Source organism: Oncorhynchus tshawytscha, linkage group LG22 (genome assembly GCF_018296145.1).
Source record: "Oncorhynchus tshawytscha isolate Ot180627B linkage group LG22, Otsh_v2.0, whole genome shotgun sequence".
In the NCBI taxonomy this organism is placed as follows: domain Eukaryota; kingdom Metazoa; phylum Chordata; class Actinopteri; order Salmoniformes; family Salmonidae; genus Oncorhynchus; species Oncorhynchus tshawytscha.
Genome location: NC_056450.1, coordinates 23,286,525 through 23,312,710, shown reverse-complemented (window position 1 = coordinate 23,312,710; position 26,186 = coordinate 23,286,525). Strand labels below are relative to the sequence as shown.

The 26,186-nt window shown below is 44.5% G+C and overlaps 1 protein-coding gene and 1 long non-coding RNA gene across 2 annotated transcripts; both read right to left on the bottom strand.

Moving 5' to 3' along the window:
- Positions 1-3,554: 3,554 nt before the first annotated feature.
- LOC121840450 lies at positions 3,555-8,932 on the bottom strand. Its single transcript, XR_006079639.1, has 4 exons — positions 7,655-8,932; positions 7,375-7,496; positions 6,231-6,676; positions 3,555-3,875 (listed from the first exon to the last, which is right to left on the bottom strand). It is a non-coding gene; the product is annotated as an uncharacterized LOC121840450 (long non-coding RNA).
- Positions 8,933-9,892: 960 nt separating this feature from the next.
- On the bottom strand, positions 9,893-24,629 carry ifrd2 (interferon-related developmental regulator 2). Its single transcript, XM_024384731.2, has 12 exons — positions 24,161-24,629; positions 14,047-14,163; positions 13,812-13,899; positions 13,460-13,584; positions 12,948-13,105; positions 12,772-12,825; positions 12,460-12,638; positions 12,119-12,227; positions 11,756-11,884; positions 11,459-11,587; positions 11,147-11,239; positions 9,893-10,682 (listed from the first exon to the last, which is right to left on the bottom strand). Exons 1-12 carry the CDS (start codon positions 24,198-24,200, stop codon positions 10,602-10,604), a joined length of 1,302 nt encoding a protein of 433 aa, XP_024240499.1. The 5' UTR covers positions 24,201-24,629; the 3' UTR covers positions 9,893-10,601.
- Between the last annotated feature and the right edge of the window lie 1,557 nt (positions 24,630-26,186).

The window sequence follows — 26,186 nt, the reverse complement described above, 5'->3', positions numbered from 1 at the left end:
GGAGAGGAGGAGAGGGACTGCTCTCAAACTACAGCTGCAAGCAGCTCTCCCACACATTCTTAAAACCCCATCCATCTTGTATGTATCCATTCCCCTTGGCTACTAGTAGAGCCTTGGTTGACTCCCTCCATGAGCCATCCCTCCCAGCCATACAACCCAACACAGAGGGCTGAAGTGACCTAGCTGCTTGACCCCAGCTAGCACCCACTCTAAATGGCCCCAGTGAGTGAGACAGAGATTGACAGAGACAGACAGCAGTCTGTGGCCCATTACTTACCCATTGAACACAAAGCTGTGAATTTCTCTTTTTCTCCTGGTCCAAAGGCTGTGTGGGTTCACAGGCATCCTATTATGTATGACCTCTGACCTCACAGTGGGTTGGGCCTCAGATGTGTGGACGAGCTACAGGGAGCTGGTCAAAGGTCCAGTCTTCACAGAGCAGTAAACCTGAATCAGAGGAGGTAGCTGCTGCCCAGTTCCCACCACACTGGTCTTCATGGTGAGAAGGCTCTTTGGAGTAGCCCACTCTCCCAGACACACTCCACAGACAGGGACACACACAGAAGGAAGTGCATAACATTCAGCAGACAATACCAACAGCGGATATGACCCTCACAAAACCCACCACAAAGAATACACAACCCTCAAACACCCACAGTCCACATCACATAACAAAAACATATTTTTCCAGATCAGCCCACCTCTCTTGATCTGCGACACTTGGTCCACTCCTGTCCCCCTGCAGTGCTCGAGTTTCCTTCCGTCTGCCTCCTCTCTACGTCTGCCTCCTCTCTACTGGGTTCTGATCTTATGTTTCAGCCATCAGAGTACTACTTCTGCCTCCCCTCTCTCAGCATTGGCACAACGTAAACAGCAGAGGTTCAGACATGATGATGACTTAGCCATGCTGCTTCCATGGTCAAAGACAGCATCGGGCAACAGCACCACCACTCACTAGTGGTCTCTGGTGGTGGATACCAGAACTGTACCACAGGATGGTAAATTGAACTCAGGTCGCCTAGCTCAGATGATTAACCAGAACCACATTTACAGACAACCATGAAAAATGGTTAAGCGATGGTGGCTCGGGTTCAACCCATCATAAATTATAATCATCTGTAAGTATTGCTGTTTTAGAGCTACAGTAACAGTAAATGTCATATTGAAATACAATTGTCATGAGAAAATTCTAACCAGGAGCACATTTTTTAAACTGAATTTTCCCCTCAGATTCTATCATACATTGCTTTGGGGTCTTTCAATGTCCCAATAGGAGGGCTGAAGTATTGGATTCTACACCATCTGTAGCTGCCTGAAGCAGAGTGAGTGTCAGCTCTACCTTCGTACTGGGTGTGAATGGCATCGATGAAGGTGTACTGGCTGTGTCACCTGTGTATGTAGATGTGCCCGTGTTCCCTTGTGGGAGTGAGTGTTGTCTGAACAACAGCAGGTATATTCTCCCTGCAGTTGTGGATCGACTGTATCAATGATATTACCTCAAGTTTCTTGAATGCTTTCCAGAATAGAACTTAATATCTGCAGTAAGTAAATCATCCACTCACTCTCTCCTAGAGCTCACAAAGGCTCCTAGTGCGTACGATTTATAATCAACACAAGAGGTCGTCATATATTCAGCAAAACATTTATTGCTAACATAACACGATGCAATCGCAGAAAAATTACACCCCAGAAGAACACCTGGTAATAATGATAACTAATACATTTGTAGAAAACAATAGTCTATGAACAACTGAAATGCACAATGTGAGTACAGTACACAAGTGTGCATGTCTTAATTCCACAGTTCACTTCTTTGTGTGCGTGTCTAGTCATACCAGTAGAGGCTCAGTGCAGGTGCTGTTGGAACCACAGCACCACATTGAGTGTCAACACGGGCCAGAGAGTGACCGTCCTCGGCAAACCACACACGCAAAGGGGGCAGCACAGTTGTATTCATTAGTGCACACCGTAACGTTTGCATCGGAAACAAAAATGAGGTAGTCCCTCCTCCCTGTTTGTTAGTTTTGCTTCCATTTAGTGCCAAATGAATACGGTCCAGAGTTAACACAAGTCCACAAACCATCTAAGAACATGGCTTTTGAATAGAAGTCAATTTCAGGATAGTAAAACATATGCCGTCTGTCTGTCTCTGTGTGTGTTAGGGATGAATACGTTTTCAGGTCCATGACTTTTTCCACATTTTGTTATGTTACAGCCTTATTCTAAAATGGATTAAAAATAAATAAATCCTCATGGATTAAAACTTGGAGTCCCCGTGTGGTAAATTAAATTGATTGGACAAGGATTTAAATTTTAATACGTTTGCAAAAATAAAATAAAAAACTGTTTTCGCTTTGTCATTATGGGGAATTGTGTGTAAATTGATGAGAATTTAAAAAAAAAAATGTAATAAATTTTAGAATACGGCTGTAACGTAACAAAATACAGAAAAAGTCAAGGGGTCTGAATACTTTCCGAAGGCAAGTACTAGTAAAAAGTTTGGAGACACCAACTCATTCAAGAGTTTCTTTATTTTTACTATATTGTAGAATAGTGAAGCCATCAAAACTATGAAATAACATATGGAATCATGTAGTAACCAAAAAAGTGTTAAACAAATCAAAATATATTTTATATTTGAGATTCTTCAAAGTAGCCACCATTTGCCTTGACTGACAGCCTTGCACTCTCTTGGCACTCTCAACCAGCTTCATGAGGTAGTAACCTGGAATGCATTTCAATTAACAGGTGTGCCTTGTTAAAAATGTTGTGGAATTTCTTTCCTTTTTAATGCGTTTGAGCCAATTAGTTGTGTTGTGACAAGGTAGTGGTGGTACACAGAAGACAGCCCTATTTGGTAAGAGACCAAGTCTATATTATGTCAAGAACAGCTCAAATAAGCAAAGAGAAATGACAGTCCATCATTACTTTAAGACATTTTGCCACAAAAACCATCAAGTGCTATGATGAAACATGCTCTAATGAGGACAGCCACAGGAAAGGAAGACCCTCTGCTGCAGAGGATAAGTTCATTAGATTAGATTTTTTTTTACCCCTTTTTCTCCCCAATTTCGTGGTATCCAATTGATTTTAATAAGCTACTATCTTGTCTCATCGCTACAACTCACGTATGGGCTCAGGAGAGACGAAGGTTGAAAGTTATGTGTCCTCCGATACACAACCCAACCAAGCCGCACTGCTTCTTAACGCAGCGCGCATCCAACCCGGAAGCCAGCCGCACCAATGTGTCGGAGGAAACACTGTTCACCTGGCAACCTTGGTTAGCGTGCACTGTGCCCGGCCCGCCACAGGAGTCGCTAGTGCGCGATGAGACAAGGATATCCCTACCGGCCAAACCCTCCCTAACCCGGGCGACGCTAGGACAATTGTGCGTCGCCCCACGGACCTCCCGGTCGTGGCCGGTTACGACAGAGCCTGGGCGCGAACCCAGGGTCTCTGGTGGCACGCCCTTAACCACTGCGCCACCCGGGAGGCCCCTAGTTCATTAGATTTAACTGCAACTCAGATTGCAGCCCAAATAAATGCTTCAGAGTTCAAGTAACAGACACATCTCAACATCAACTGTTCAGAGGAGACAGTGTGAATTAAGCCTTTATGGTCAAATTGCTGCAAAGAGAGAGAATTACAACAATGGAGCACAGAGAGAACAAAGAGGGAATGGGCCAGTCTTTCCAAATGTGAGAGTGTTCGTGTGTCTGTGCATTTACCCTCCAGTTCCTCCGGGCGCTACTGAAGACCAGCACTCCCCACTGTAGTCCAGACCATCCCGGCTACTTCTCCTTAATTGAGGGTCTGGGATAGGGGCTGGACAGGGGTCTGGAGGTCATGCTAAGGACTGGGGGCTTGACAGGGGTCTGGAGGGTCAAGGTGAGGAGGTGTATTATTTAAGATACTTTAAGACGTAGGGTTTCAGGTGCTTCAGAAGATAAGAGACTGCTGACCTAGCCATCAGATTGTTAATCAGCCATCACTAGCACAGCGAGACGGCTGCCTACCTACGGACTTGATATCATTGGCCACTTTAATAAATGGAACACTCGTCACTTTAATGATGCCACTGTAATAATGTTTACTCCTCTCATATGTATATACTGTATCCTACACTATCTATTCTATAGTATCTACTGCATCTTAGCCGCTCTGTCACTGCCCATCCATATATTTGATATATTCTTATCCCATTCCTTTACTAGATTGTGTGTATTAGGTTTTGCTATGGGATTGTTAGATATTACCTTCAGTTGTTGGAAGTTGGAAGTTTACATACACGTTAGCCAAATAATTTAAATTTAAACTGTTTCACAATTCCTGACATTTAATAAAAATTCACTGTCTTAGATTAGTTAGGATCACCACTGTATTTTAAATGCAATATCAGAATAATAGTAGAGAGAATGATTTATTTCAGCTTTTATTTCTTTCATCACATTCCCAGTGGGTCAGAAGTTTACATACACTCAATTAGTATTTGGTAGCATTGCCTTTAAATTGGGTCTAACATTTCATGTAGCATTCCACAAGCTTCCCACAATAACTTGGGTGAATTTTGTCCCATTCCTCCTGACAGAGCTGGTGTAACTGAGTCAGGTTTGTAGGCCTCCTTGCTCACACACGCCTTTTCAGTTCTGCCCACAAATTTTCAATAGGATTGAAGTCAGGGCTTTGTGATGGCCACTCCAATACCTTGACTTTGTTGTCCTTAAGCCATTTTGCCACAACTTTGGAAGTATGCTTTGGGTCATTGTCCATTTGGAAGACCCATTTGCAACCAAGCTTTAACTTCCTGACTGATGTCTTAAGATGTTGCTTCAATATATCCACATAATTTCCTCCCTCATGATGCCATCTATTTTGTGAAGTGCACCAGTCCCTCCTGCAGCAAAGCACCCCCACAACATGATGCTGCCACCCCCGAGCTTCACGGTTAGGATGATGTTCTACGGCTTGCAAGCCTCCCCCTTTTTCCTCCAAACATAATGATGGTCATTATGGACACACAGTTCTATTTTTGTTTCATCAGACCATAGGACATTTCTCCAAAGAGTACGATCTTGGTCCCCATGTGCAGTTGCAAACCGTAGTCTGGAATTTTTATGGTGGTTTTGGAGCAGTGGCTTCTTCCTTGCTGAGCGGCCTTTCAGGTTATGTCGATATAGGATTAGTTTTACTGTGGATATAGATACAGTGCCTTGCGAAAGTATTCGGCCCCCTTGAACTTTGCGACCTTTTGCCACATTTCAGGCTTCAAACATAAAGATATAAAACTGTATTTTTTTGTGAAGAATCAACAACAAGTGGGACACAATCATGAAGTGGAATGACATTTATTGGATATTTCGAACTTTTTTAACAAATCAAAAACTGAAAAATTGGGCGTGCAAAATTATTCAGCCCCTTTACTTTCAGTGCAGCAAACTCTCTCCAGAAGTTCAGTGAGGATCTCTGAATGATCCAATGTTGACCTAAATGACTAATGATGATAAATACAATCCACCTGTGTGTAATCAAGTCTCCGTATAAATGCACCTGCACTGTGATAGTCTCAGAGGTCCTTTAAAAGCGCAGAGAGCATCATGAAGAACAAGGAACACACCAGGCAGGTCCAAGATACTGTTGTGAAGAAGTTTAAAGCCGGACTTGGATACAAAAAGATTTCCCAAGCTTTAAACATCCCAAGGAGCACTGTGCAAGCGATAATATTGAAATGGAAGGAGTATCAGACCTGTTTCCTCCAACACCTCCAATTGACTCAAATTATGTCAATTACCCTATCCGAGCTTATAAAGCCATGACATAATTTTCTGGAATTCTCCAAGCTGTTTAAAGATACAGTCAACTTAGTGTATGTAAACTTCCGACCCACTGGAATTGTGATAGTGAATTAATCTGTCTGTAAGCAATTGTTGGGAAAATGACTTATGTCATGAACAAAGTAGATGTCCTAACCGACTTGCCAAAACTATAGTTTGTTAACAAGAAATTTGTGGAGTGGTTGAAAAATGAGTTTTAATGACTCCAACCTAAGTGTATGTAAACTTCCGACTTCCACTGCATTAGATACTGCTGAACTTTTGGATCTAGAAGCATAAGCATTTCCCTACACTCGCAATAACATCTGCTAACCATATGTATGACCAATACAATTTGATAGGATTTTGATTTGAGGTGGCAGAACAGAGCTTGGTTTGTGGTGTAGGGTTTGAGCATACCCTGAAGGTAGGGAGGGGTCGTTCCTCTTGCTGCTCCGTAGGTAAGCACCATGGTCTTGGAGTGGATGCAAGCTTCGACCAGGCAGGCTGCAGCATTCTGGATAAGTTGCAGGGGTTTGATGGCTCAAGCAGGGAGCCCAGCCAACAGCGAGTTGCAGAAGTCCAGACAGGAGATGACATGTTCCTGGATTAGGACCTGCACCGCTTCCTGTGTGAGGAAGGGTCGTACTCTATGGATGTTGCAGAGCACAAACCTGCAGGATCGAGTCACTGCTTTGATGTTTGCAGAGAACAACAGGGTGTTGTCCAGGATCACCCCAAGGTTCTATGCACTCTGTGGGGTAGTCATTCAAATCACTCAAGGCCTTACCATCCTCATACGCTCTCCCATGTTTGTTGAGATCAGTGAGATTGATAATTTTTCTCATGCCATAGCTGCTCCATATCTGAAAACGAACAGACGATATAAAAGTAGAAGCAAACCTTTACGTATTGTATCAGGGTGGGTGAATGAATTGAGACAAAAATGTGACTGACGCACCCAGGACACTCCAAGCCGCGTACGAACCATCCTGATCTCACAAGCTTACATTCTGTTTCGCTACACGGCTATCAGGATGGTTCGCACGAGGCTAGACCACTCCTTCCTTACCTCTAGAAATGATTGTCCCACCCTGATTGCTGGAATTGCTAAAATGTACTTAAGTATCAAATGCCTTACATTATGCAAACCAGATAGCACAATTAATTTTTTATTTGATTTACAGATAGCCAGGGCCAGGCACACTACAACACTGACATTTACAAACAAAACATGTTTAGTGTGTCCGCCAGATCAGATGCAGTAGGGATGAACATGGATGTTCTCTTGATAACTGCGTGAAATGGACCATTTTCCTGTCAAGATGTAACAAGTACTTTTGGGTGTATGGAGTAAAAAGTATATTATTTTCTTTAGGAATGTAGGTAAGTAAAATTTGTCAAAAATATCAATAGTAAACTAAAGTACGTATACCCCCAAAAAACTACTTAAGTAGTACTTTAAAGGATTTTTACACACATACTATGTAACATCATCCAAAGGCATGACAGCACCAGGAAAGTGTGAGGTGGGGGCTTGTCTGTTCGTCTGTCTGCTACTTACTCATGGTGTAAGAGACTGCAGGGGTTTGGTGGTAAGATCTTTACTGTCCTCTTCTTGAATCAGTGTCCACTGCTGGGTATTGTGCAGTCCGTTTCCACTGACTGTCTCACTTTGGCTCCACTCTGAGTGCAGTTTGTGGAGAAGTTTGAAAGATGTATTTTTTTTTTTTTAAAAGGTACATTTTAAAGCAAAGAGCATATGCACAAAAAAAACTTTTTACACACCAGCTTGTGCGCATTTGGCTTCTGTATGGTTTAAATCAGTGTGTGTGTGAGCTCACCTGTCGACAAATTAAAAACTAGTAATGCAGCATCCTTCTGGTTCAGTCGCAGTCACGAAGGCATAATAGGAATGGGATACCCACTATATTCCTTGTACAAAGTAATGACAGCATCGGGTTCCATTCGTGCCTAGGTGGGAGGTGCAGTAGAGTTAGTTAACAGAGACCTGTGACTGTCGACTGTATTTGGAAACACTTTACACTGCATGCACTAACCACATTTATCGATTCGTTTGAGCACAGGTGATATGAAGCAACTCGGGCATGCAACGAACATGAATTATCTGCTTAAATGTATAACGTTTAGAGCTGACTTTAATATTAATAAAGATGGAACAAAATGGTCAAATTTTGTTTGAAATTATTACTTCTAAATCTGCAAAAAAAAATGCAATAATAATTTCTCATCTTTTACCAGGGGCTCCATGTTGACACGGCAGATGATACCATTTTGTGGAGAATGAGATTTAGCAGAACAGGGGTGATGGAGACCAAACGCAAGGGGGCAGCAGCAACACATGACCTTGCAGTCACTGATTTGTTGTCCAGTGTGGATTCACAAAATGAAAACGCTATCCTTCCCTATCAAATCCAACTAGATATATTAATACCGTGTGCCGCAGCGATCCATAAATTGTTACTTTTCATCCCTTGCCTTTGATCTGTGCATTACAATGCAAACATTGACATTTAACATAAACACAGAGAAAATAATGAATGATTACATAGATACAACAGCCTTACTGTGTTATTACATTTATCCATAATCAATTTATTTGCCTCGTCCTTTGGGTCACATTGCATTGTTCATCAAAATACATGGCTATCTTGGAAAACAACATGATCAGTTACATGGCACTTTGTTGTTGGAGTCCACTCCTAGAATACATATGTATTTGTATAGACAATGAACAAAAATATAAACCCAACATAGAACAATTTCAAAGATTTTACAGAGTATCAGTTCATTTAAGGAAACCAGTCAATGTAAATAAATTCCTTAGGCCCTGATCTATGGATTTCACATGACTGGTAATACAGAAAAGCATCTGTTTGTCACAGATACCTTTCTTCTTTTAAGTAGGGGCTTGGTTCAGAAAATAAGAAATAAAAGTATCTGGTGTGACCCCCATTTGCCTCATCCAGCATGACGTCTCCTTCAAAGAGTTGATCAGGCTATTGATTGTGGCCTGTGGAATGTTGTCCCACTCCTCTTCAATGGCTGTGTGAAGTTGCTGGATATTGGAGGGAACTGGAACACGCTGTTGTATATGTCGAGCCAGAGCATCCCAAACATGCTCAATGGGTGACATGTCTGGTGAGTATGCAGGCCGTGGAAGAACTAGGACATTTTCATCTTCCATAAATTGTGTACAGATCCTTGAGACATGGGACTTTGCATTATCATGCTGAAACATGTGATGGAGGCAGATGAATGGTGTGACAACGGGCCTCAGGATCTCGTCACGGTATCTGTGTGCATTCAAATTGCCATCAATAAAATGCAATTGTGTTTGTTGTCCGTAGCTTATGCCTGCCCATACCATAACCCCAACGCCACCATAGGGTACTCTGTTCATAACGTTGACATGAGCAAACCACTCGCCCACACAAGGCCATACACGCTGTCTGCCATCTGCCCAGTACAGTTGAAACCAGGATTGACCCGTGAAGAGCAAACCTCTCCAGCGTGCCAGTGGCCATCGGAGGTGAGCATTTGCCTACTGAAGTTGGTTACAATGCTGAAATGCAGTCAGGTCAAGACCCTGGTGAGGATGACAAGCATGCAGATGAGATTCCAAGACAGTTCCTGAAAGTTTGAGCAGAAATTCTTCGGTTTTGCAAACCCACAGTTTCATCACCTGTCCAGGTGGCTGGTCTCAGACGATCCCGCAGGTGAAGCCGGATGTGGAGTTCCTGGGCTGGCATGGTTACACGTGGTCTGCGGTTGGACGTACTGCCAAATCCTCCAAATCGACATTGGAGGTAGTTTATGGTAGAGAAATGAAAATTTTCTGGCAACAGCTCTGGTGGATATTGCACACTCCCTCAAAACTTGACATCTGTGACATTGTTGTGTGACAAACCTCCGCATTTTAGAGTGGCCTTTTATTGTCCCTAGCACAAGGTGCACCTGTTTAATGATCATGCTGTAATCAGTTTTTAGATAATCCATCCACCTTATCTTGGCAAAGGAGAAATGCTCACTAACAGATGTAAAAAAAATTGTGCACAAAATTAGAGAAATAAGCCCTTTCTAGGATCTTTTATTTCAGCTCATGAAACACAGGACCAACATGACATGTTGCATTTATATTTTTGTTCAGTTTACATGTATAGATTATATGCACAACCAATCAGCATAAAAATATACATGAAAACACCCAAACTTACATTCCTTGTCCTCTTCCCATATCTGAAGTCTGTAAACAGAACTTCTTTTAAAAATCAATGTACTGTTCTCCCACTTTCAATAAATTAGAAAATAAAATACTGTACATGACCAGAAATGGTTAAGATATTCTTCCGAAAATATTAATAAAAAGATACAATAAACCACCTTTCTGTTTGATTTTCAGGCGTCCCGTAGGTGTCATGATTTTATTATGTAGTGTTAAAACATGCACGCACACGCGTTTGCATTGTCTGCAAAGTCCCTGGTTTGGCAGCAGCCATTGTGTCCTGTGAGATGAGTTTGGGCAAGGGGCCTATTCAAGAGGGTGTAACGTTACCGAACATTCCTATAGAAATGTACTGTGTAGAACAAATAGGATTATTTGTCATTTGGAAAAGGAAATCATGTCAGCTCTATTACATTTCTATCTGCAACGTTACAAACATTTCGCTTCAATAAATATACCCCAGTATTCTTCTCCTCAGGGTCTCCATCCTATGGGGCCAAGGCACGTTCCATCAATTCCTCTCCTCCAATCCTCTCTTTCATTCCTCACATCACATCTGCTCTCTTGTCCCTCACTTTGTTCCTTAGTTTAGTCCTGGCTTTGAAGGCCGCTGAGTTGAACAGATGCTGTGAGGGAAATAAATCAACAGGTTCAAAATGAAGAATACCAATATGGAGGGCAGGTTTCTATTGGGTCCTGTGAAGACTAGGCAAACCCATAACATGTCATAGTACCTGCTAAAGAAGCTAATGGGCAGCTACATTTTGTTTAACCGACATATATTTCATTAGACAATGGAGATCTCACATGATATGTGTGTGGTTGTTGAACAGTATTTTCTGGTGTTAGGGCAGTGGTTATGGTTTCAGGGCAGTGGTTATGGTTTCAGGGCAGTGGTTATGGTTTCAGGGCAGTGGTTATGGTTTCAGGGCAGTGGTTATGGTTTCAGGGCAGTGGTTATGGTTTCAGGGCAGTGGTTATGGTTTCAGGGCAGTGGTTATGGTTTCAGGGCAGTGGTTATGGTTTCAGGGCAGTGGTAATCTGCTGGTGGGTTTACAGACATTTTAAAGTTCATAGGACGTGGGGTCACCTTCTCGAAACGGGAGATCTTGCTGGCTTTGATGGAGGAGTCCAGAATCAGAGGGGGTCCCAGGCCAAAGATATCCCTCAGCAACGGATTAAACTACATAGACAAGACCAGGCACACCCTTAAATATCATAGAATGACAAGCTGACTATTAGCAATTGCTAAATGATACATGAGAAAGCATAGGCATACAAGCATCAAAACCCTTTGAGACATTTGATTAGAACATTGTTGGTTGCAGAGATACCAGATATCTCTGCTGTAAAAAAGTATACTTACCTCACAAACACTTCTAGACCTAGAATTTGTCCTAACCTGAAGGTGGTGTCTCACTCCAGACTCCAGCACCTCTTTGAAGGCATCGTAGACCCTCCTGCGCATCCAGCTGTCGATGTAGATGCCCTCCACACCAAAGCGGATCTTCTCTTCTGTGAAGTCCTCATTCTGCACAGGAGGGGGAGAGAATATTTCCATATTAAAATCAACTATATATAGAATTATTTATTTCTCACACTGACCTATGGTCTCCAGTTAGAGAGACTGGTCTGGGGTGAATTTTAAACCCATTACGCACCGTTAGAAGTGTATGTGGAGGGACGGGTGGTTCCTCACCTCTATGTAGTGCAGCACCTCTCTAAATATGGAGCGCTGTTTCCTCCTGTCGTTCTTGGCACGGTGTTTGTTCCCGTCAGTGGCCAGACCTTTCAGACACTCACACAGCATGTCGCTGTCTTCAAATTCCTACAGAGAAAAACACAAGGATAAGGAGGGATATTTCCTCACTTCCTCTCCATGGGATCTACATTGGCTCCATATTGTGTTTGAGCCTGTGTGAATAAGACCAGGGACTGTATTCACAAAGTGTCTCAGAATAAGACTGCTGATCTAGGATCAGGTCCTCAATGTCTAATCGTATTCATTGTGATCTAAAAGGCTAAACCTACAGCCCCTGGTTGGTCACGAGGCAGAACATACCCTGTCTATATCTCTTCCCAGTTCAACCAGCAGGGCGATGGTTTCTCCCACAGCAATCCTGTAGTTCACATCGCTGCTCTCCAGGCAGGCCTGTAGCTTGAGTAGATGTCTGAGCACAATAGGAGAAAGAGGAAGTGAGATGAGCAAACCAACAGGTTAAATTAACTTTTTATTGAAGGTGCCATCTTGCTGTTTTTCCCCTCATTGGCAAGATCCTATCTGTATGTGAAATAGCAGCCTATTCCCCATTTATTCCACTAATTTGTCCAAATGTACTGCACCACTGTAGTACATGGGGAATGGTGTTTAAGACGCTGCCCTGTTCTGTGTGTTTCCCTCACATGTCTAACAGCACAGTGAGGCGGGAGGCGGGGCAGAGGGTGACAAGTAGAGCCCAAGCGTGCAGGGCGGCGCTGTGGAGCCCAGGGGTACCGGCCTTGGGGGTGGGCAGGGTGCCCTCAAAGTTGGGGTACGACGTGGTGAACACACTTTCCAGGTGACTCATGGATTTGACCAAGTCCTGCCAGAGCGAGAGAGAGCGATTAAGACAGACAGTGAAGGAGAAACATTAAATTAAGTATGTGATTTGCCATATTACGTTTCTATTCCAGCTACAGAGAAATAGAATGAAAAGGATTTCTAGAGATTCTCACCTCTCCATCTTCCGCAGCAGAAACATAGCAGCACATACCCAGAGCACTGGCACACTGACAGGGAAAACAAAGATGGAACACTTCAACTCTGAGTGGGCTTATAAGAATACATGCACTTTCAGTGGAAAACTGCAGTCGACAACAGGACTGTGGTGAAGGCCAATGGTGACACTCACGCTCTGGCGGGCGGCCACACTGGCACAGCCGTCAATCACGATGGCGCTGAGGACGGGTCGAAGGATCTTGAAGCCCTCCTCGCTCTCGTCCCCCCCACCCAGCTGCACACACAGCTGGGCACACACTGTGGCTGCTGCTGCCTGCTCCTCTCCACCACCTGAGAGGAGAATGGAGAGAATGGACAGAAACAGAGGGAGAAAAAAGGGTGGAGGGTAAGAAACCTTTTACAATCCTTAAGGTCAACAAGAGAAGTCAGGCTATTGCAGGACTTTGTCAAGAAAAACTCAATTCATAGAGACTAAATTCAGGTATCCTTGAAGACGATCCACTGGTTCAGCAATGTTCATTTTCCAGCCAAATAAAAGCATGGTAGACCAAAAAGTGCGTGCGGGTCGAATTCATCTCCTTGGCCTAGCACCACCTAAAGTAACCTGCGTTTGAGTAGGTAAATTCAGCCTCTAGCTTCCTCCCTCCACCATCATCACAGACAGTCGCACGGTGTCAGTCTCACCCTTGCGCAGGCTTCTCTCCAGGCAGTCGCTGATGGTGAGGCGTCTCTCTGTCAGGAAGTCACAGAGCAGCCTGGATGAGAAGGCCCCTCTCAGAGACTCCAGGGCTGCCAGGCGTGTCTTTGCACTGCGAGGGACAGGAGGAAGGGGCACGTCAGTATGTCTCCACACAGCTCTGCCTAACGCTGTAGTTATGAGAGGACACCTCTTACACTACACCATTATGTTGAAGCTGATCTTATGTTCCTCATGTCCATTTACCCAAGTACTAGCAATGTTGGTGGCTTCAGTTCTGGGAAGTTAGGTGTACAGTAAGTCCCTCTGTAAAAACATTTTAAATCCTGCGAGACCCACCTCTTGTCCATCAGGTTGTCTATGCATTGTTTCAGCTTGTCCTCGGTCTCCTCCTGGGCAGTCTGTTCATCTAGTGGCTCACCTGCTCCTGTGGTGGACACAGAGGAAACGACAGGTAAGCACCAAAACAAAGAGCTTATATCAACTGCACTTCTTTGGATGATGCACCTGTGTTTAGTAGTGTGAGAGCACATTAATGTTGACTTAGCGTGTGTGTGTGTGTGTGTGTACCCACCTGGGCTGTCGTCCAGCACCGAGGCGTTCTCGCTGGCACTGCTGTAGTGACTGAGCACATCAGACGCCAGGTCATCATCACTGGCACCAGACCCACCCTTCACCCCATTCCTCCCCCCTATGAGAGAGAACGGAGGATAGAAAGAACAAGGAGAGTGGAGGATAGTAGGTGAGAGCAAGAGAAAGGGAAAGAGATGCAGAGAGATAGGAGTGTGAGTTTGAGGTGAACGTTGTCTCTGTCAGTGGCTCACTCAGCTGTCGGTAATGACATCCCAGGACCCTTGTAGAGACCAAAGTCTATTCTCTCCCCGGTGCTGACACACACAGGCACGTCACATGCAGCTATACTGGGAAGGCTGGTTGCGGGCGGCCGCTGCCTGAAGTGTTAATCCCTTAGACACAGCCGAGCCAACTGACTGGCACTGCCCCTAGTACAGCTACCAGACTGTGGCCCTATCCTGACAGATGGCAGAGACAGTGAGGATATAGTCACACATGGCCACACTGCCTTACTCCAGTGATCAAGACCTAGCATACCTAGGCTCAAAGGAATTCATCCTTCAAGACAGACCTTTCTTAGTTTATCAGTGAAGTTGGATCCCCAGGTTGAACCCCAAAAATCAGCCAGCTCAGCCTCAGCAGAGAGCTTTACTGGGGGAAAGTTCACCGGGATGACAGACCTGATGCAGGGAATCAAGCTGTAAAATCACCTCCTTGTTGAATGGCTCTAGGGCTGGGGGAAGCCTGCCCAGGCTCCACATTGTCATTTACTGTGACGTCCTAGAATACACTGCATGACCAAAAGTACTGTATCAACAATGGCCTCCAGGAAGCATGTCCATTCATTTAGTGTCATCAAGGCAAAGGGTGGCTACTTTGAAGAACCTCAAATATAAAATATATTTTGATTTGTTTAACTTTTTTGGTTACTCCACGTGTTTTATTTTATAGTTTTGATGTCTCCGCTATTATTCTACAATGTAGAAAATAGTACAAATAAAGAAAAGCCCTTTAATGAGTAGGTGTCCAAACCTTTGACTCGTACTGTAATTCATTCCCACAAGTCACCTTCTGTCTCTAGTGATCATACTGTACCGAGTGAGCCCTTATCAGTCACGTGACTTACTGATACTCAACCTTGGACCCCAGGCAGAGTGTTCACAGCCAACACTACGCACGTGTCAGCCTATGGCAATCACTCAAGCTTTCCACAAGTGTCTGCACCTCAGTCATACCAAGGGGAGGTGCTTGAGAGTGTGACAGGGCTTTTCTTTTCCAGACACAGCCAGTGAGATGAAGGGGCTTCCTGTCCCCACAAGTCTCAAAACTTAGTCTTGGCCAATTGGGTCTTTAACTGAGCTTTTCAAAACATAAGCAACTTCTCTGCTGCCTAAGGTCGAAACCACAGACAAGAAAAAACAAACACAGGGTGTAAGAGATGGGAAAGCTGACGAATGGTAATGCCATGGTTTATGCAGCATTCTAAATGAAGCCTCTATGAGAGGAGTTAGGTCAGTGAGTTGGCCAATATGTGCAGAGGGGACGGTGGAGCTGGGGGTATCCAAGATGTGGATACAGTGTTAGTAGGACAGAGGGGGAGAGAGAAGGCTGGGAACCCTGGGACCAGCCGGAGTGACATGAGGCTGGGTAAAACATATGGCAATGAACTCCCGAGGACATCGTTTGGAATATTCAAACCTAGCTACTACAGCTGTAAAGTCATGAGCCATGCAATATCATATGAACTGTAACAATGACGAACGGTAAAGATGAGTTAGACAAGTGGGTGGAGAAGTACTGGGATGTGATGGTCAAGTGGGAATAGTTGACAGATGGCCATGGGTGTCCAATTAGTCCAGGTGATGTAGGGACACGTGGGTCCAGGTCCAGTACGTGGGTTAAGGTCCAGTACGTGGGTCCAGGTTACATGAACGATGAATACGATTTGAAGCAGGCCAGGGGTTAGAGTCCTGCTGTGTTACCTTTGAGAGACGGGGCCCTTGGCCAACAGATACAACTGTATAAACCCCTGTCTGTGACAGCCTGTTAAGGGGTTCAGGTGCAGGGAGAAGGGATGAAAGGTTGGCCATGGATGGAGGAAGAGACTATTAGACAGTAATCCTCCTGTCCTTCTTCATGTTGCTCTCAGCAATGCAGCTCTTGCTTTCCCCAGACACTTCTCTGGAAGCCTGTTCAGACCTTCTCTATGCAACCTGTCCTGTTTGATCATTCTCATCAATTGAACAGCAATAAGATGAATTCTACCATATTTACTACTGGTCACATGGAGATATCTAATATAGATTACTCAGTGGTTGTTATAAACATGGATTTTACTTGGAGATAGCTAGCTAAAGTATTCCAGTTGAGCAAACATTCATTAGAATATGTCATTTTACCGTTTCTACCACTATGCTGACATTTGGACACCTGTACATGTGACAAAAAGGAGTTTGAGCATTCAGTAATCTGACCCCTAGTCTGAGTCCATTATCGTCGGGAGACGTGTTGGGTCCTCACGTTATGTGCACTTCCCACATCAGACCACAATTGACCGTGGGCGGAGCTCCCTGCCAGCCTAGGGACTAGGGACTAGGGCTGGGCGATAGATCAAATCAATTCTACTTTGTTTGAACGCAATGTTCCAAATGCCAGTCCTGCAAGAATCAAGGTTTAATTTGTTTGTTTATATGAGCATTTGTCTTTTTGGTCTCGTCTCTTTCACTCCTTCTGTGCAACTTCCCAGTCGCACACACCAAGGCCCTCGCCCTGCCACTCACAACAAAGACGGAAGATCACTTCTTCCTCTCTGACAGAATGCAGTTCCAACTCGCTATTTGCATTTGAGGTTTGGTCCAACAGAATCGGTCATATGGACGCAGAAACACACGCAGAAACATATACCTACAGCCGATATGCTGTAGTAATGCGAGTCTTTGTATCGATAGACTGTCGTATTGCCAGCGTCTGTGTAATGTAAGTGTCTAAGGCCCTGACTGGGCACAGCACACATGGGAGGGGGGGAATAACACCCAGCTCATCCGAAGGAGGAGCAGATGCGGACAAACGTAAGGGTCAATTCACATCTGTCAAACAGGACCTTCGGCAAGAATGAGAGGTTAAGACGAAGGGTGACACTCCTCGTCTGGACCCATTCGTAAACACATTCAGCGCACACTGAAAAAGCATGACGTTCGCTCACCCTCTTAGTTGAGGTAATAGCCAACAGGAATGCCACCTTCATCGATAGATGCTTCAAAGTCCTCGACTCTAGGGGCTCAGCAAGCACTTACAGCACCACGTTAACGTTCCAGTTTGGCACCGAGTGGGCCATTGCGGGACACAGACTTCGAGCTCCATAAATTTGGAAAGCAATGAACTTCGTCATGGCATGCCGAGATAACGGCTATACTCTCAATGTGGAATGTCGCTCGGCCCGCATTGAGCAGTGACTAAAACCATTTGCACATATGGCTCTCACACCAGGTACAGAATATGCCCCACCACATTTGATATGACGCGTTGGTGGAAGAAACCATGGCGCTCCGCACTGTGTTCACCACATTGTCCTAAAGGCCTAGACAGGTCCACTAACGCCTCAGAGGCCAAGCCCGAAGATGGAGGCGGTGCAGATCCAAATTCCAACAGTTTAAGGCAATATTGTAGTTCCCAAGGTATGTCCAACCTGATTAGCCAATGGGCTTTCATGATTTTGCAGGAAAATCATTATTAGTTCAGCGCAAGACAACCCGCCTCCACTCTACTCCAAATTCAAAACCAAGGCGGCACTGAAGATGATTTGTTTTCACATGGCTAGCAGCTAGCAAGCTTTCTTTTCTTTTGAAATGTAAAAAGTTAAGGGCGCAAAATGTCATCAGCAAAGAAAGATAAAGCAGATGTCCGCTCATCTTTTGCCTCTTGGACAAAGGAATATGGATTTGTTTAACTAAAGGGCCGGGCTGTTTGCGCTCTGTTGTAAAACTGTTGTTTGTCGGACATCGGTAGATGACGTGCATACCTATATAAACCGTAGGTAGATGACGTGCATACCTATATAAACCGTAGGTAGATGACGTGCATACCTATATAAACCGTAGGTAGATGACGTGCATACCTATATAAACCGTAGGTAGATGACGTGCATACCTATATAAACCGTAGGTAGATGACGTGCATACCTATATAAACCGTAGGTAGATGACGTGCATACCTATATAAACCGTAGGTAGATGACGTGCATACCTATATAAACCGTAGGTAGATGACGTGCATACCTATATAAATGTAGGTAGATGACGTAATGACTCCACGAAAAATACAGCGCTACACAGAACAAAAGCAGAAAAATACTTAGAGCACACTTCCAACAACTAAACAAGTTCAAGTCGGGCAGTCATTTGAAAAAGTTTGAACATTTCAGCGAGACAACTCAAAAGAGAAATACATTAATGACAAGATAATGGAATTCATTGCCCTTGACAAATCAACCGTTCTCTGTCGTGGATGATGTTGACTTTCGCCGACTGATCGAACCCCGGTACACACTATTTTTCAGATGTTGCACTACCAGAGTTACACAGTATTGTCAGTAGGCCACTAGGAGCGCTGCTTCTGGATGAGCATTTTCTTGTTTGCTTTTGGCCTTATGCAGCTGGTTGAGTGAGGCCTTAGTGCCAGCATCGGTTTGTGGTGGTAAATAGACAGCTACAAATAATATAGATGAGAACTCTTGGTAGACAGTGTGGTCTCCAGCTTATCATAAGTCTCTGAGCAATACCCAGAGACTTCTTTAATATTAGACATTGCGCACCAGTGAATGACATTCCACGTATAGCAGTTGTCAGATACTGTGACTCAGAGCAGGTAGGTGAGGAGCTGCTTTGTCCAAAACCCATGCATAGTAACACTAAAGGGGAAGATGTAGCAAAAGCCTTCACAGATCCTTTTGAGGAGAGTGGTGTCGATATTAAAAACATTCGCTATTACAACTGACGGTGCCCCCACTAATGGTAGGGAAACAAATAATTCACAAAGCTGATTGAAGATTGGCCACCCTGTGGTTAAATTACACTGTCATTCCCCAAGAGAATCTGTTCCAAGATTTCAAATTCCGATTTTAGGTACTGTGATAGCTTCTGTAGTTCAAATTGTGAATTTCCTTGTTGCTCACTTGTCTCTGACACAGCCAGTTTTGGTCACTGTTGCAAGAGATTGAACAAATCCACCAAGACTTGCCTCTTCACTGCAGTGTCAGTGGAGGGAAGTTTCTAGAACAGTTTGTGGAGTGTTTGGATAAGGTTAAAGCCGTTCTGGCTGAAAAGGGCCAAAACTACCCAGAGCTTGAGGATTGGCTTGTAAAACTGATGTGTCACACTGACGTAACAGGTTACCTCAATGAGCTCAACCTGCGCCTGCAGGATTCAGGCCAAACAGTGCTGGATGTGTTCCATGCATGGAAGGCATTCGTTGCCAAGCTAGAAGAAGTTTACTAGCGGGATATTCAAAGTGGAACGTTCCGCTACTTCAAGCAACTCAAAGGGCTGTCAACGCAATAGTCAGTACTGACGCCATCGGAGTGTACATGGGGGAGCTAAAGTCAGAGTTCTCTGTCAGATTTAAAGACTTCAAGCAACATGGCCCAATGTTTTATTTTTTATCAAGCCAGACAGACTTGGATCGGTCTGTGTTTCACTGGATGGGAACCGAGGACGTTGAAATGCAGCTGATCGAGCTCAAGGCATCCTCCCTTTGGTCATCAAAATTCATGGAGCTGCGCAAAGAACAGGAAGGGACAGAGCAATCAAGGGGCATCCATTATCCAATGTTGGGAGAGCCTGCCAGTGAAATGACAGTCTGAAGAAGGTTGCATATGTGCAATGCTTTCAGCATTCAAATCCAAGTATCTATGCAAACTTTTCACACATTAAGTCAATACTGAGCCCCTCACGCTGCCGGCTGACCACTCAGAGGCTTGTGTGCAGCTCAGTCTCCAAATATAGCCCAGATATTACGTGGCTCAGCAATGCAAAGCAGGGACAAGGATCGCTTTAAAAATCGGTAAGATGTGATCGGTAAGATGTGATTTTCAATACAAAATTATATAACCTTGTAATGTTCATGCCAGTAAATTTCAGCAATTAGTCATGTGAGAGTGTGTGTTGCAGGGGATTTGGAATAAGACGGGGGAGACAAGAGACTGAGTAGGCTACGATTCTCAGCAGTAGTTATGGACATGATAACACATTGTTATGTTTAGGGTTGTTGTTAGGCCTAACAGTCGTCTGTCTTTTTAATTGAACCTTGTATTTTTCAATAAATGTTAGTTTTTTTAATCACATATTATTTGGCCTTTGTAGTTCTGTAGCCTATATTGAAATGTGACTTACACAAAAATGAATGGAGGAGCAATTTAAAACACATGATTTATTATTAACAAAGATGTATAAATCATATTTCCAAGTGTTCTAACAACATTTCCATATAAACAATCAAAATGTCTGATGAATGCAATTGAAAACAGTGAAGTGTCTCATCACAATGAAATCTGGATTCTATCTTGATAAAACTCAAACGAATATTGTCCATCATTCAAAAACATAAATAAAACCAACATTTAGACAGCTTTACAAAATATACATAAAACCACTAACACAGGCCATCAAGTCACAATAAAGCACACTTCAAAAGCACACTTCAAAATTAAAATGACCATGGCTTTAAATCTGCTAACCACAACTGCATGTCAGACAAATACACATAACGCAATGGAATAAGAAGCATAAAAGGAAAAACTTACAAACCCGACAAAACAATGGCAAAAATCAGGAAGTAGAATACAAAGATCTCTAGATGCGTTTTAAAAAGGAGCGAAGACAGCGGCCTTGGTGTGGCATCGCTCATCTGATGTAGCTCGGCCTATAGTGGAGCTCCTTGGTGCTAATGGACAGCGGCCTTGGTGTGGCATCGCTCATCTGATGTAGCTTGGCCTATAGTGGAGCTCCTTGGTGCTAATGGACAGCGCCTTGGTGTGGCATCGCTCATCTGATGTAGCTCGGCCTATAGTGGAGCTCCTTGGTGCTAATGGACAGCGCCTTGGTGTGGCATCGCTCATCTGATGTAGCTCGGCCTATAGTGGAGCTCCGTGGTGCTAATGGACAGCGCCTTGGTGTGGCATCGCTCATCTGATGTAGCTCGGCCTATAGTGGAGCTCCGTGGTGCTAATGGACAGCGCCTTGGTGTGGCATTGCTCATCTGATGTAGCTCGGCCTATAGTGGAGCTCCTTGGTGCTAATGGACAGCGCCTTGGTGTGGCATCGCTCATCTGATGTAGCTTGGCCTATAGTGGAGCTCCTTGGTGCTAATGGACAGCGCCTTGGTGTGGCATCGCTCATCTGATGTAGCTCGGCCTATAGTGGAGCTCCTTGGTGCTAATGGACAGCGCCTTGGTGTGGCATCGCTCATCTGATGTAGCTCGGCCTATAGTGGAGCTCCTTGGTGCTAATGGACAGCGCCTTGGTGTGGCATCGCTCATCTGATGTAGCTCGGCCTATAGTGGAGCTCCTTGGTGCTAATGGACAGCGGCCTTGGTGTGGCATCGCTCATCTGATGTAGCTCGGCCTATAGTGGAGCTCCTTGGTGCTAATGGACAGCGCCTTGGTGTGGCATCGCTCATCTGATGTAGCTCGGCCTATAGTGGAGCTCCTTGGTGCTAATGGACAGCGCCTTGGTGTGGCATCGCTCATCTGATGTAGCTCGGCCTATAGTGGAGCTCCATGGTGCTAATGGACAGCGGCCTTGGTGTGGCATCGCTCATCTGATGTAGCTCGGCCTATAGTGGAGCTCCATGGTGCTAATGGACAGCGGCCTTGGTGTGGCATCGCTCATCTGATGTAGCTCGGCCTATAGTGGAGCTCCTTGGTGCTAATGGACAGCGGCCTTGGTGTGGCATCGCTCATCTGATGTAGCTCGGCCTATAGTGGAGCTCCATGGTGCTAATGGACAGCGCCTTGGTGTGGCATCGCTCATCTGATGTAGCTCGGCCTATAGTGGAGCTCCTGGTGCTAATGGACAGCGCCTTGGTGTGGCATCGCTCATCTGATGTAGCTCGGCCTATAGTGGAGCTCCTTGGTGCTAATGGACAGCGCCTTGGTGTGGCATCGCTCATCTGATGTAGCTCGGCCTATAGTGGAGCTCCTTGGTGCTAATGGACAGCGGCCTTGGTGTGGCATCGCTCATCTGATGTAGCTCGGCCTATAGTGGAGCTCCTGGTGCTAATGGACAGCGGCCTTGGTGTGGCATCGCTCATCTGATGTAGCTTGGCCTATAGTGGAGCTCCGTGGTGATAATGGACAGCGCCTTGGTGTGGCATCGCTCATCTGATGTAGCTCGGCCTATAGTGGAGCCCTTGGTGCTAATGGACAGCGCCTTGGTATGGCATCGCTCATCTGATGTAGCTCGGCCTATAGTGGAGCTCCGTGGTGCTAATGGACAGCGCCTTGGTGTGGCATCGCTCATCTGATGTAGCTCGGCCTATAGTGGAGCTCCGTGGTGCTAATGGACAGCGCCTTGGTGTGGCATTGCTCATCTGATATAGCTCGGCCTATAGTGGTGCTAATGGACAGCGCCTTGGTGTGGCATCGCTCATCTGATGTAGCTCGGCCTATAGTGGAGCTCCGTGGTGCTAATGGACAGCGCCTCTAAGTTAACAGATGTTGGCAACACTTCGCCTGCGGTACTGTGTTTTACCATCTTGGTGTGCTGTAGCCCAGGAGTGCTGCAACTTGACTAACAAAGACAGCTATAGGCTACGAGAGTATTAAGTTATTTTTAAATAAAGAGGTGAGTCTACTTACGAGTGCTTGATATGTTTCGTTCAGTTATGTAATTCTTCTGTTTGTGGGCAATTAAACATTCAATACACAATTAGCTGTAATGCACATATGAACATCATAACTGGCACGCAGATCGTTAGAAATGGTAGGATAAATTGTAAATTGCCACTCAACAAAAAAAAGGTTGCCAACCCGTGGTGTAGACTCCAGGCCCCCATCCGGCGGGACTGGGCCCACGGCAAGAGCTCCCAAGCCATTGGATCAGGAAATGTTGTCCTACCAGATAGGGCTGGAACTGTTGAAGAGCCAGGCGAACCACCCTGAGCTCCAGCACATTGATGTCAGCCTACTCATTGACAGCCTCTAATTTAGTGAATTTATATGAGCCATTGCAAGCCAAGAAACAGAGATACAGTATTGTGATATAGGCCTACATCTTTTGTTTACCAATACATGGTTGTGACTGTACTGCCTGGTGGCCCACCTGCCTACCAGTGACCCTGCCTTTTCTTGCTCTTTCAACTACTCATCTCCTCCATTGCAAAATACTGAATCTTAGTGGTAGTAGGAATCGAAGCTCGGGTCAAAGGGCAAAGAATCAACTCCCCACCACAAATCACAGGCGCATGCCATTAGGTCTCTTTTTCAGACCAACACCAGCCTTGCTAGGAATACTCCCAGTGCACAAGCTACTATGTTAGAGCTATGTGGCAATGTCACTTTGAATGTGTTTGCTTTTCATGTATTGTGTAATTGATGTGTATTTAGATAGTTATGTATACTGCAATTGTTGTTTATTGATGTTTGACAGGTCACTGTAAATAAGAATGTGTCCTCAATCGACTTAACTGCATAAATAATGATGAAATAAAATGATCAAGTGGTCAATTATAACAAGCAAAGTTAGCTAGCTAAGGCAAAATTGCTTGCAAATCAATCTAGCTTGCTAGCTAACGCACTGAGCAAGATAAACAAATGGTCTAGCTCAGAATGCAAACAAAACACTGCATACTGTACAGATATATAGTGTGTTATAGCAGTTATATAAGGTGTTAGATAGCTAGCTATTATCAAACACCAGTTTGTCAATGCATTGCTACAAATAATGGTCATTCTATGAGAAAGTAGCTAACTACTATAGTGTAGCAACTTTGTTCCATATGGAACCGATAAATTCAGGCAGTTGCACAGCATTTATGCCAGCTTAGATTGTGAGGCAAATAATATATATTAGCCCTTTGCTACACATATGTTAACAAATAAGACAGCAGTTAGCCAACTTACCCTTGTTTGAACTACGTTTCCCTTTTTTACTCCTTGGCATGTCGCCAATCAGGTTTCTTCACAAATTCACTTCCAAGTCTCAACAGGGCACCCCCGGAGCCGAAACTGAATGAATATTCAAGGCCTTGACAGTCTTTTGAAAACAACCTCGGAGGTCACGATGTATTCAAGATCTTAATTAGTGTGATGACACCATATATCAAAAACAAAAATAATTAACGTTAGCTAGACTCGATCCCCCACTTGTTTTTAGTGGCACCACGTTTCACCACCGCAGATGATGTGGAATTGGCTTTACAAGTCGAGGAATTTGTTTTTCTTCATTACCTGTGATTGTCCCCGGGTAACCGATATCTAATGCCAGATTGAGGTATAACATGTTTTTTAAAGTGTTTGGAATGGAGTATCGAGCACGTTGCTGTTCCAAAGTCACACATCTTCTTCTTTGGTATAATGGCGTTCCACAAACAAACGTTTAAGGTGTATGCCGCCACCTATTGCGCTGGAGTGTGCGATCAATCATGGTTTGCCTAATTCTGTACTAAGAAAAAACGAATCCCATTAACTTCTATCAAACCCTCCCCAAAAACTCCATCCCTCTTCAAACTTTCTCTATCATGCTCAGACAATCTAACTATAGGATTAAGCAGCATTTAAAAATCATGTCAACAGAAACATCTACTGTTATCCCTAATAACTGTTGCCGTATCCACAATCATTTTCAACCTGACATTTCTGCTGTGAAATTTTACTGTGAAACGCTTACTTATGAGCCCTTTCGCAACGATGCAGAGTAAAAAATTAAGAAAAATTGTCAAATCAAATTGTATTTTTCACACGCTTTGTAAACAGTAGGTGTAATCTAACAGTGAAATGCTTACTTACGGATCCTTTTCCAACAATGCAGAGTTCAAGATAAAGATACAAAGATAAAATAAAAATAGAAATAGTGAAATGAGGAATAAATACACAGTGAATAACAATAACAAGTAAAAATAACATGGCTAAATATAGGGAGTACCATACCAAGTCGACTTGCTGGGGTATGAGGTAATTGATGTAGCTATGTACATATAGCTAGGGGTAAACTGACTTGGCAATAAGATAGATAATAGACTGAGCTGTCGCAGCAGCGCATGTGGTGGGCCCATGCTAAATGCCTGAAGGGGCACTATGTTGAGGGTCAGTGTGGCAGATGTGTTGTTACCTACCCTCACCACCTGAGGGCTGGCCCATCAGAAAGTCCAGGATCCAGTTGCAGAGGGAAGTGTTCAGTCCCAGGGTCCAGAGCTGGGTGATTAGCTTGGAGGGACTATGGCATTGAACGCTGACCTGTAGTCAATGAACAGCATTCTCACATAGGTATTCCTCTTGTCCAGGTGGGAGAGAGCAGTGTGGAGTTCAATAGAGATTGTGTCATCTGTGGATCTGTTGGGGCGGCATGGGAATTGGAGTGGGTCCAAGGTGTCTGGGATGTGTTGATATGTGCCATGACCAGGCTTTCAAAGAATTTCATGGTTACAGATGTGAGTGCTACAGGGCGATGGTCATTTAGGCAGGCAACCTTTGGGTTCTTAGAAACAGGTGGTCTGTTTGAAACATGTTGGGATTACAGACGGGGACAAGGAGATGTTGAAAATGAAGACACTTGCCAGCTGGTCTACGCATGCTCTGAGAACACGCTCTAGTATGCAAGTGTTAACCTGTTACTCACGTTGGACACGGAGAGCGAGATCACAGTCATACGGGACAGCAGGGGCTCTCATGCCGGGTTCAGTGTTGTTTGCCTCGAAGCGAGAATAGAAGGCAATCAGCTCATCTGGGAGGTTTGCGTCACTGGACAACTCACAGCTGGGTTTCCCTTTGTAATCTGTAATAGCCTGCAAATCCTGCCACATCCGACGAGAGTCTGAGCCAGTGTGGTAGGATTCTATCTCAAATTAATCACATCAAATGTTATTTGTCACATACACATGTTTAGCAGATGTTATTGCGGGTGTAGCGAAATGCTTGTGTTTCTAGCTCC

Bases quoted from the DNA above. Each gene is read 5' to 3' on its own strand.
- ifrd2 (XM_024384731.2), bottom strand. From the start codon at position 24,200: ATGCCAAGGAGTAAAAAAGGGAAACGTAGTTCAAACAAGG. The intron at 11,588-11,755 runs GTGAGGAACCAC...CCTCCTGTGCAG, and splicing joins AGGTGCTGCACTACATAGAG to AATGAGGACTTCACAGAAGA. The intron at 10,683-11,146 runs GTGACCCCACGT...TTTCCCTCACAG, and splicing joins AGATCTCCCGTTTCGAGAAG to CATCTGTTCAACTCAGCGGC.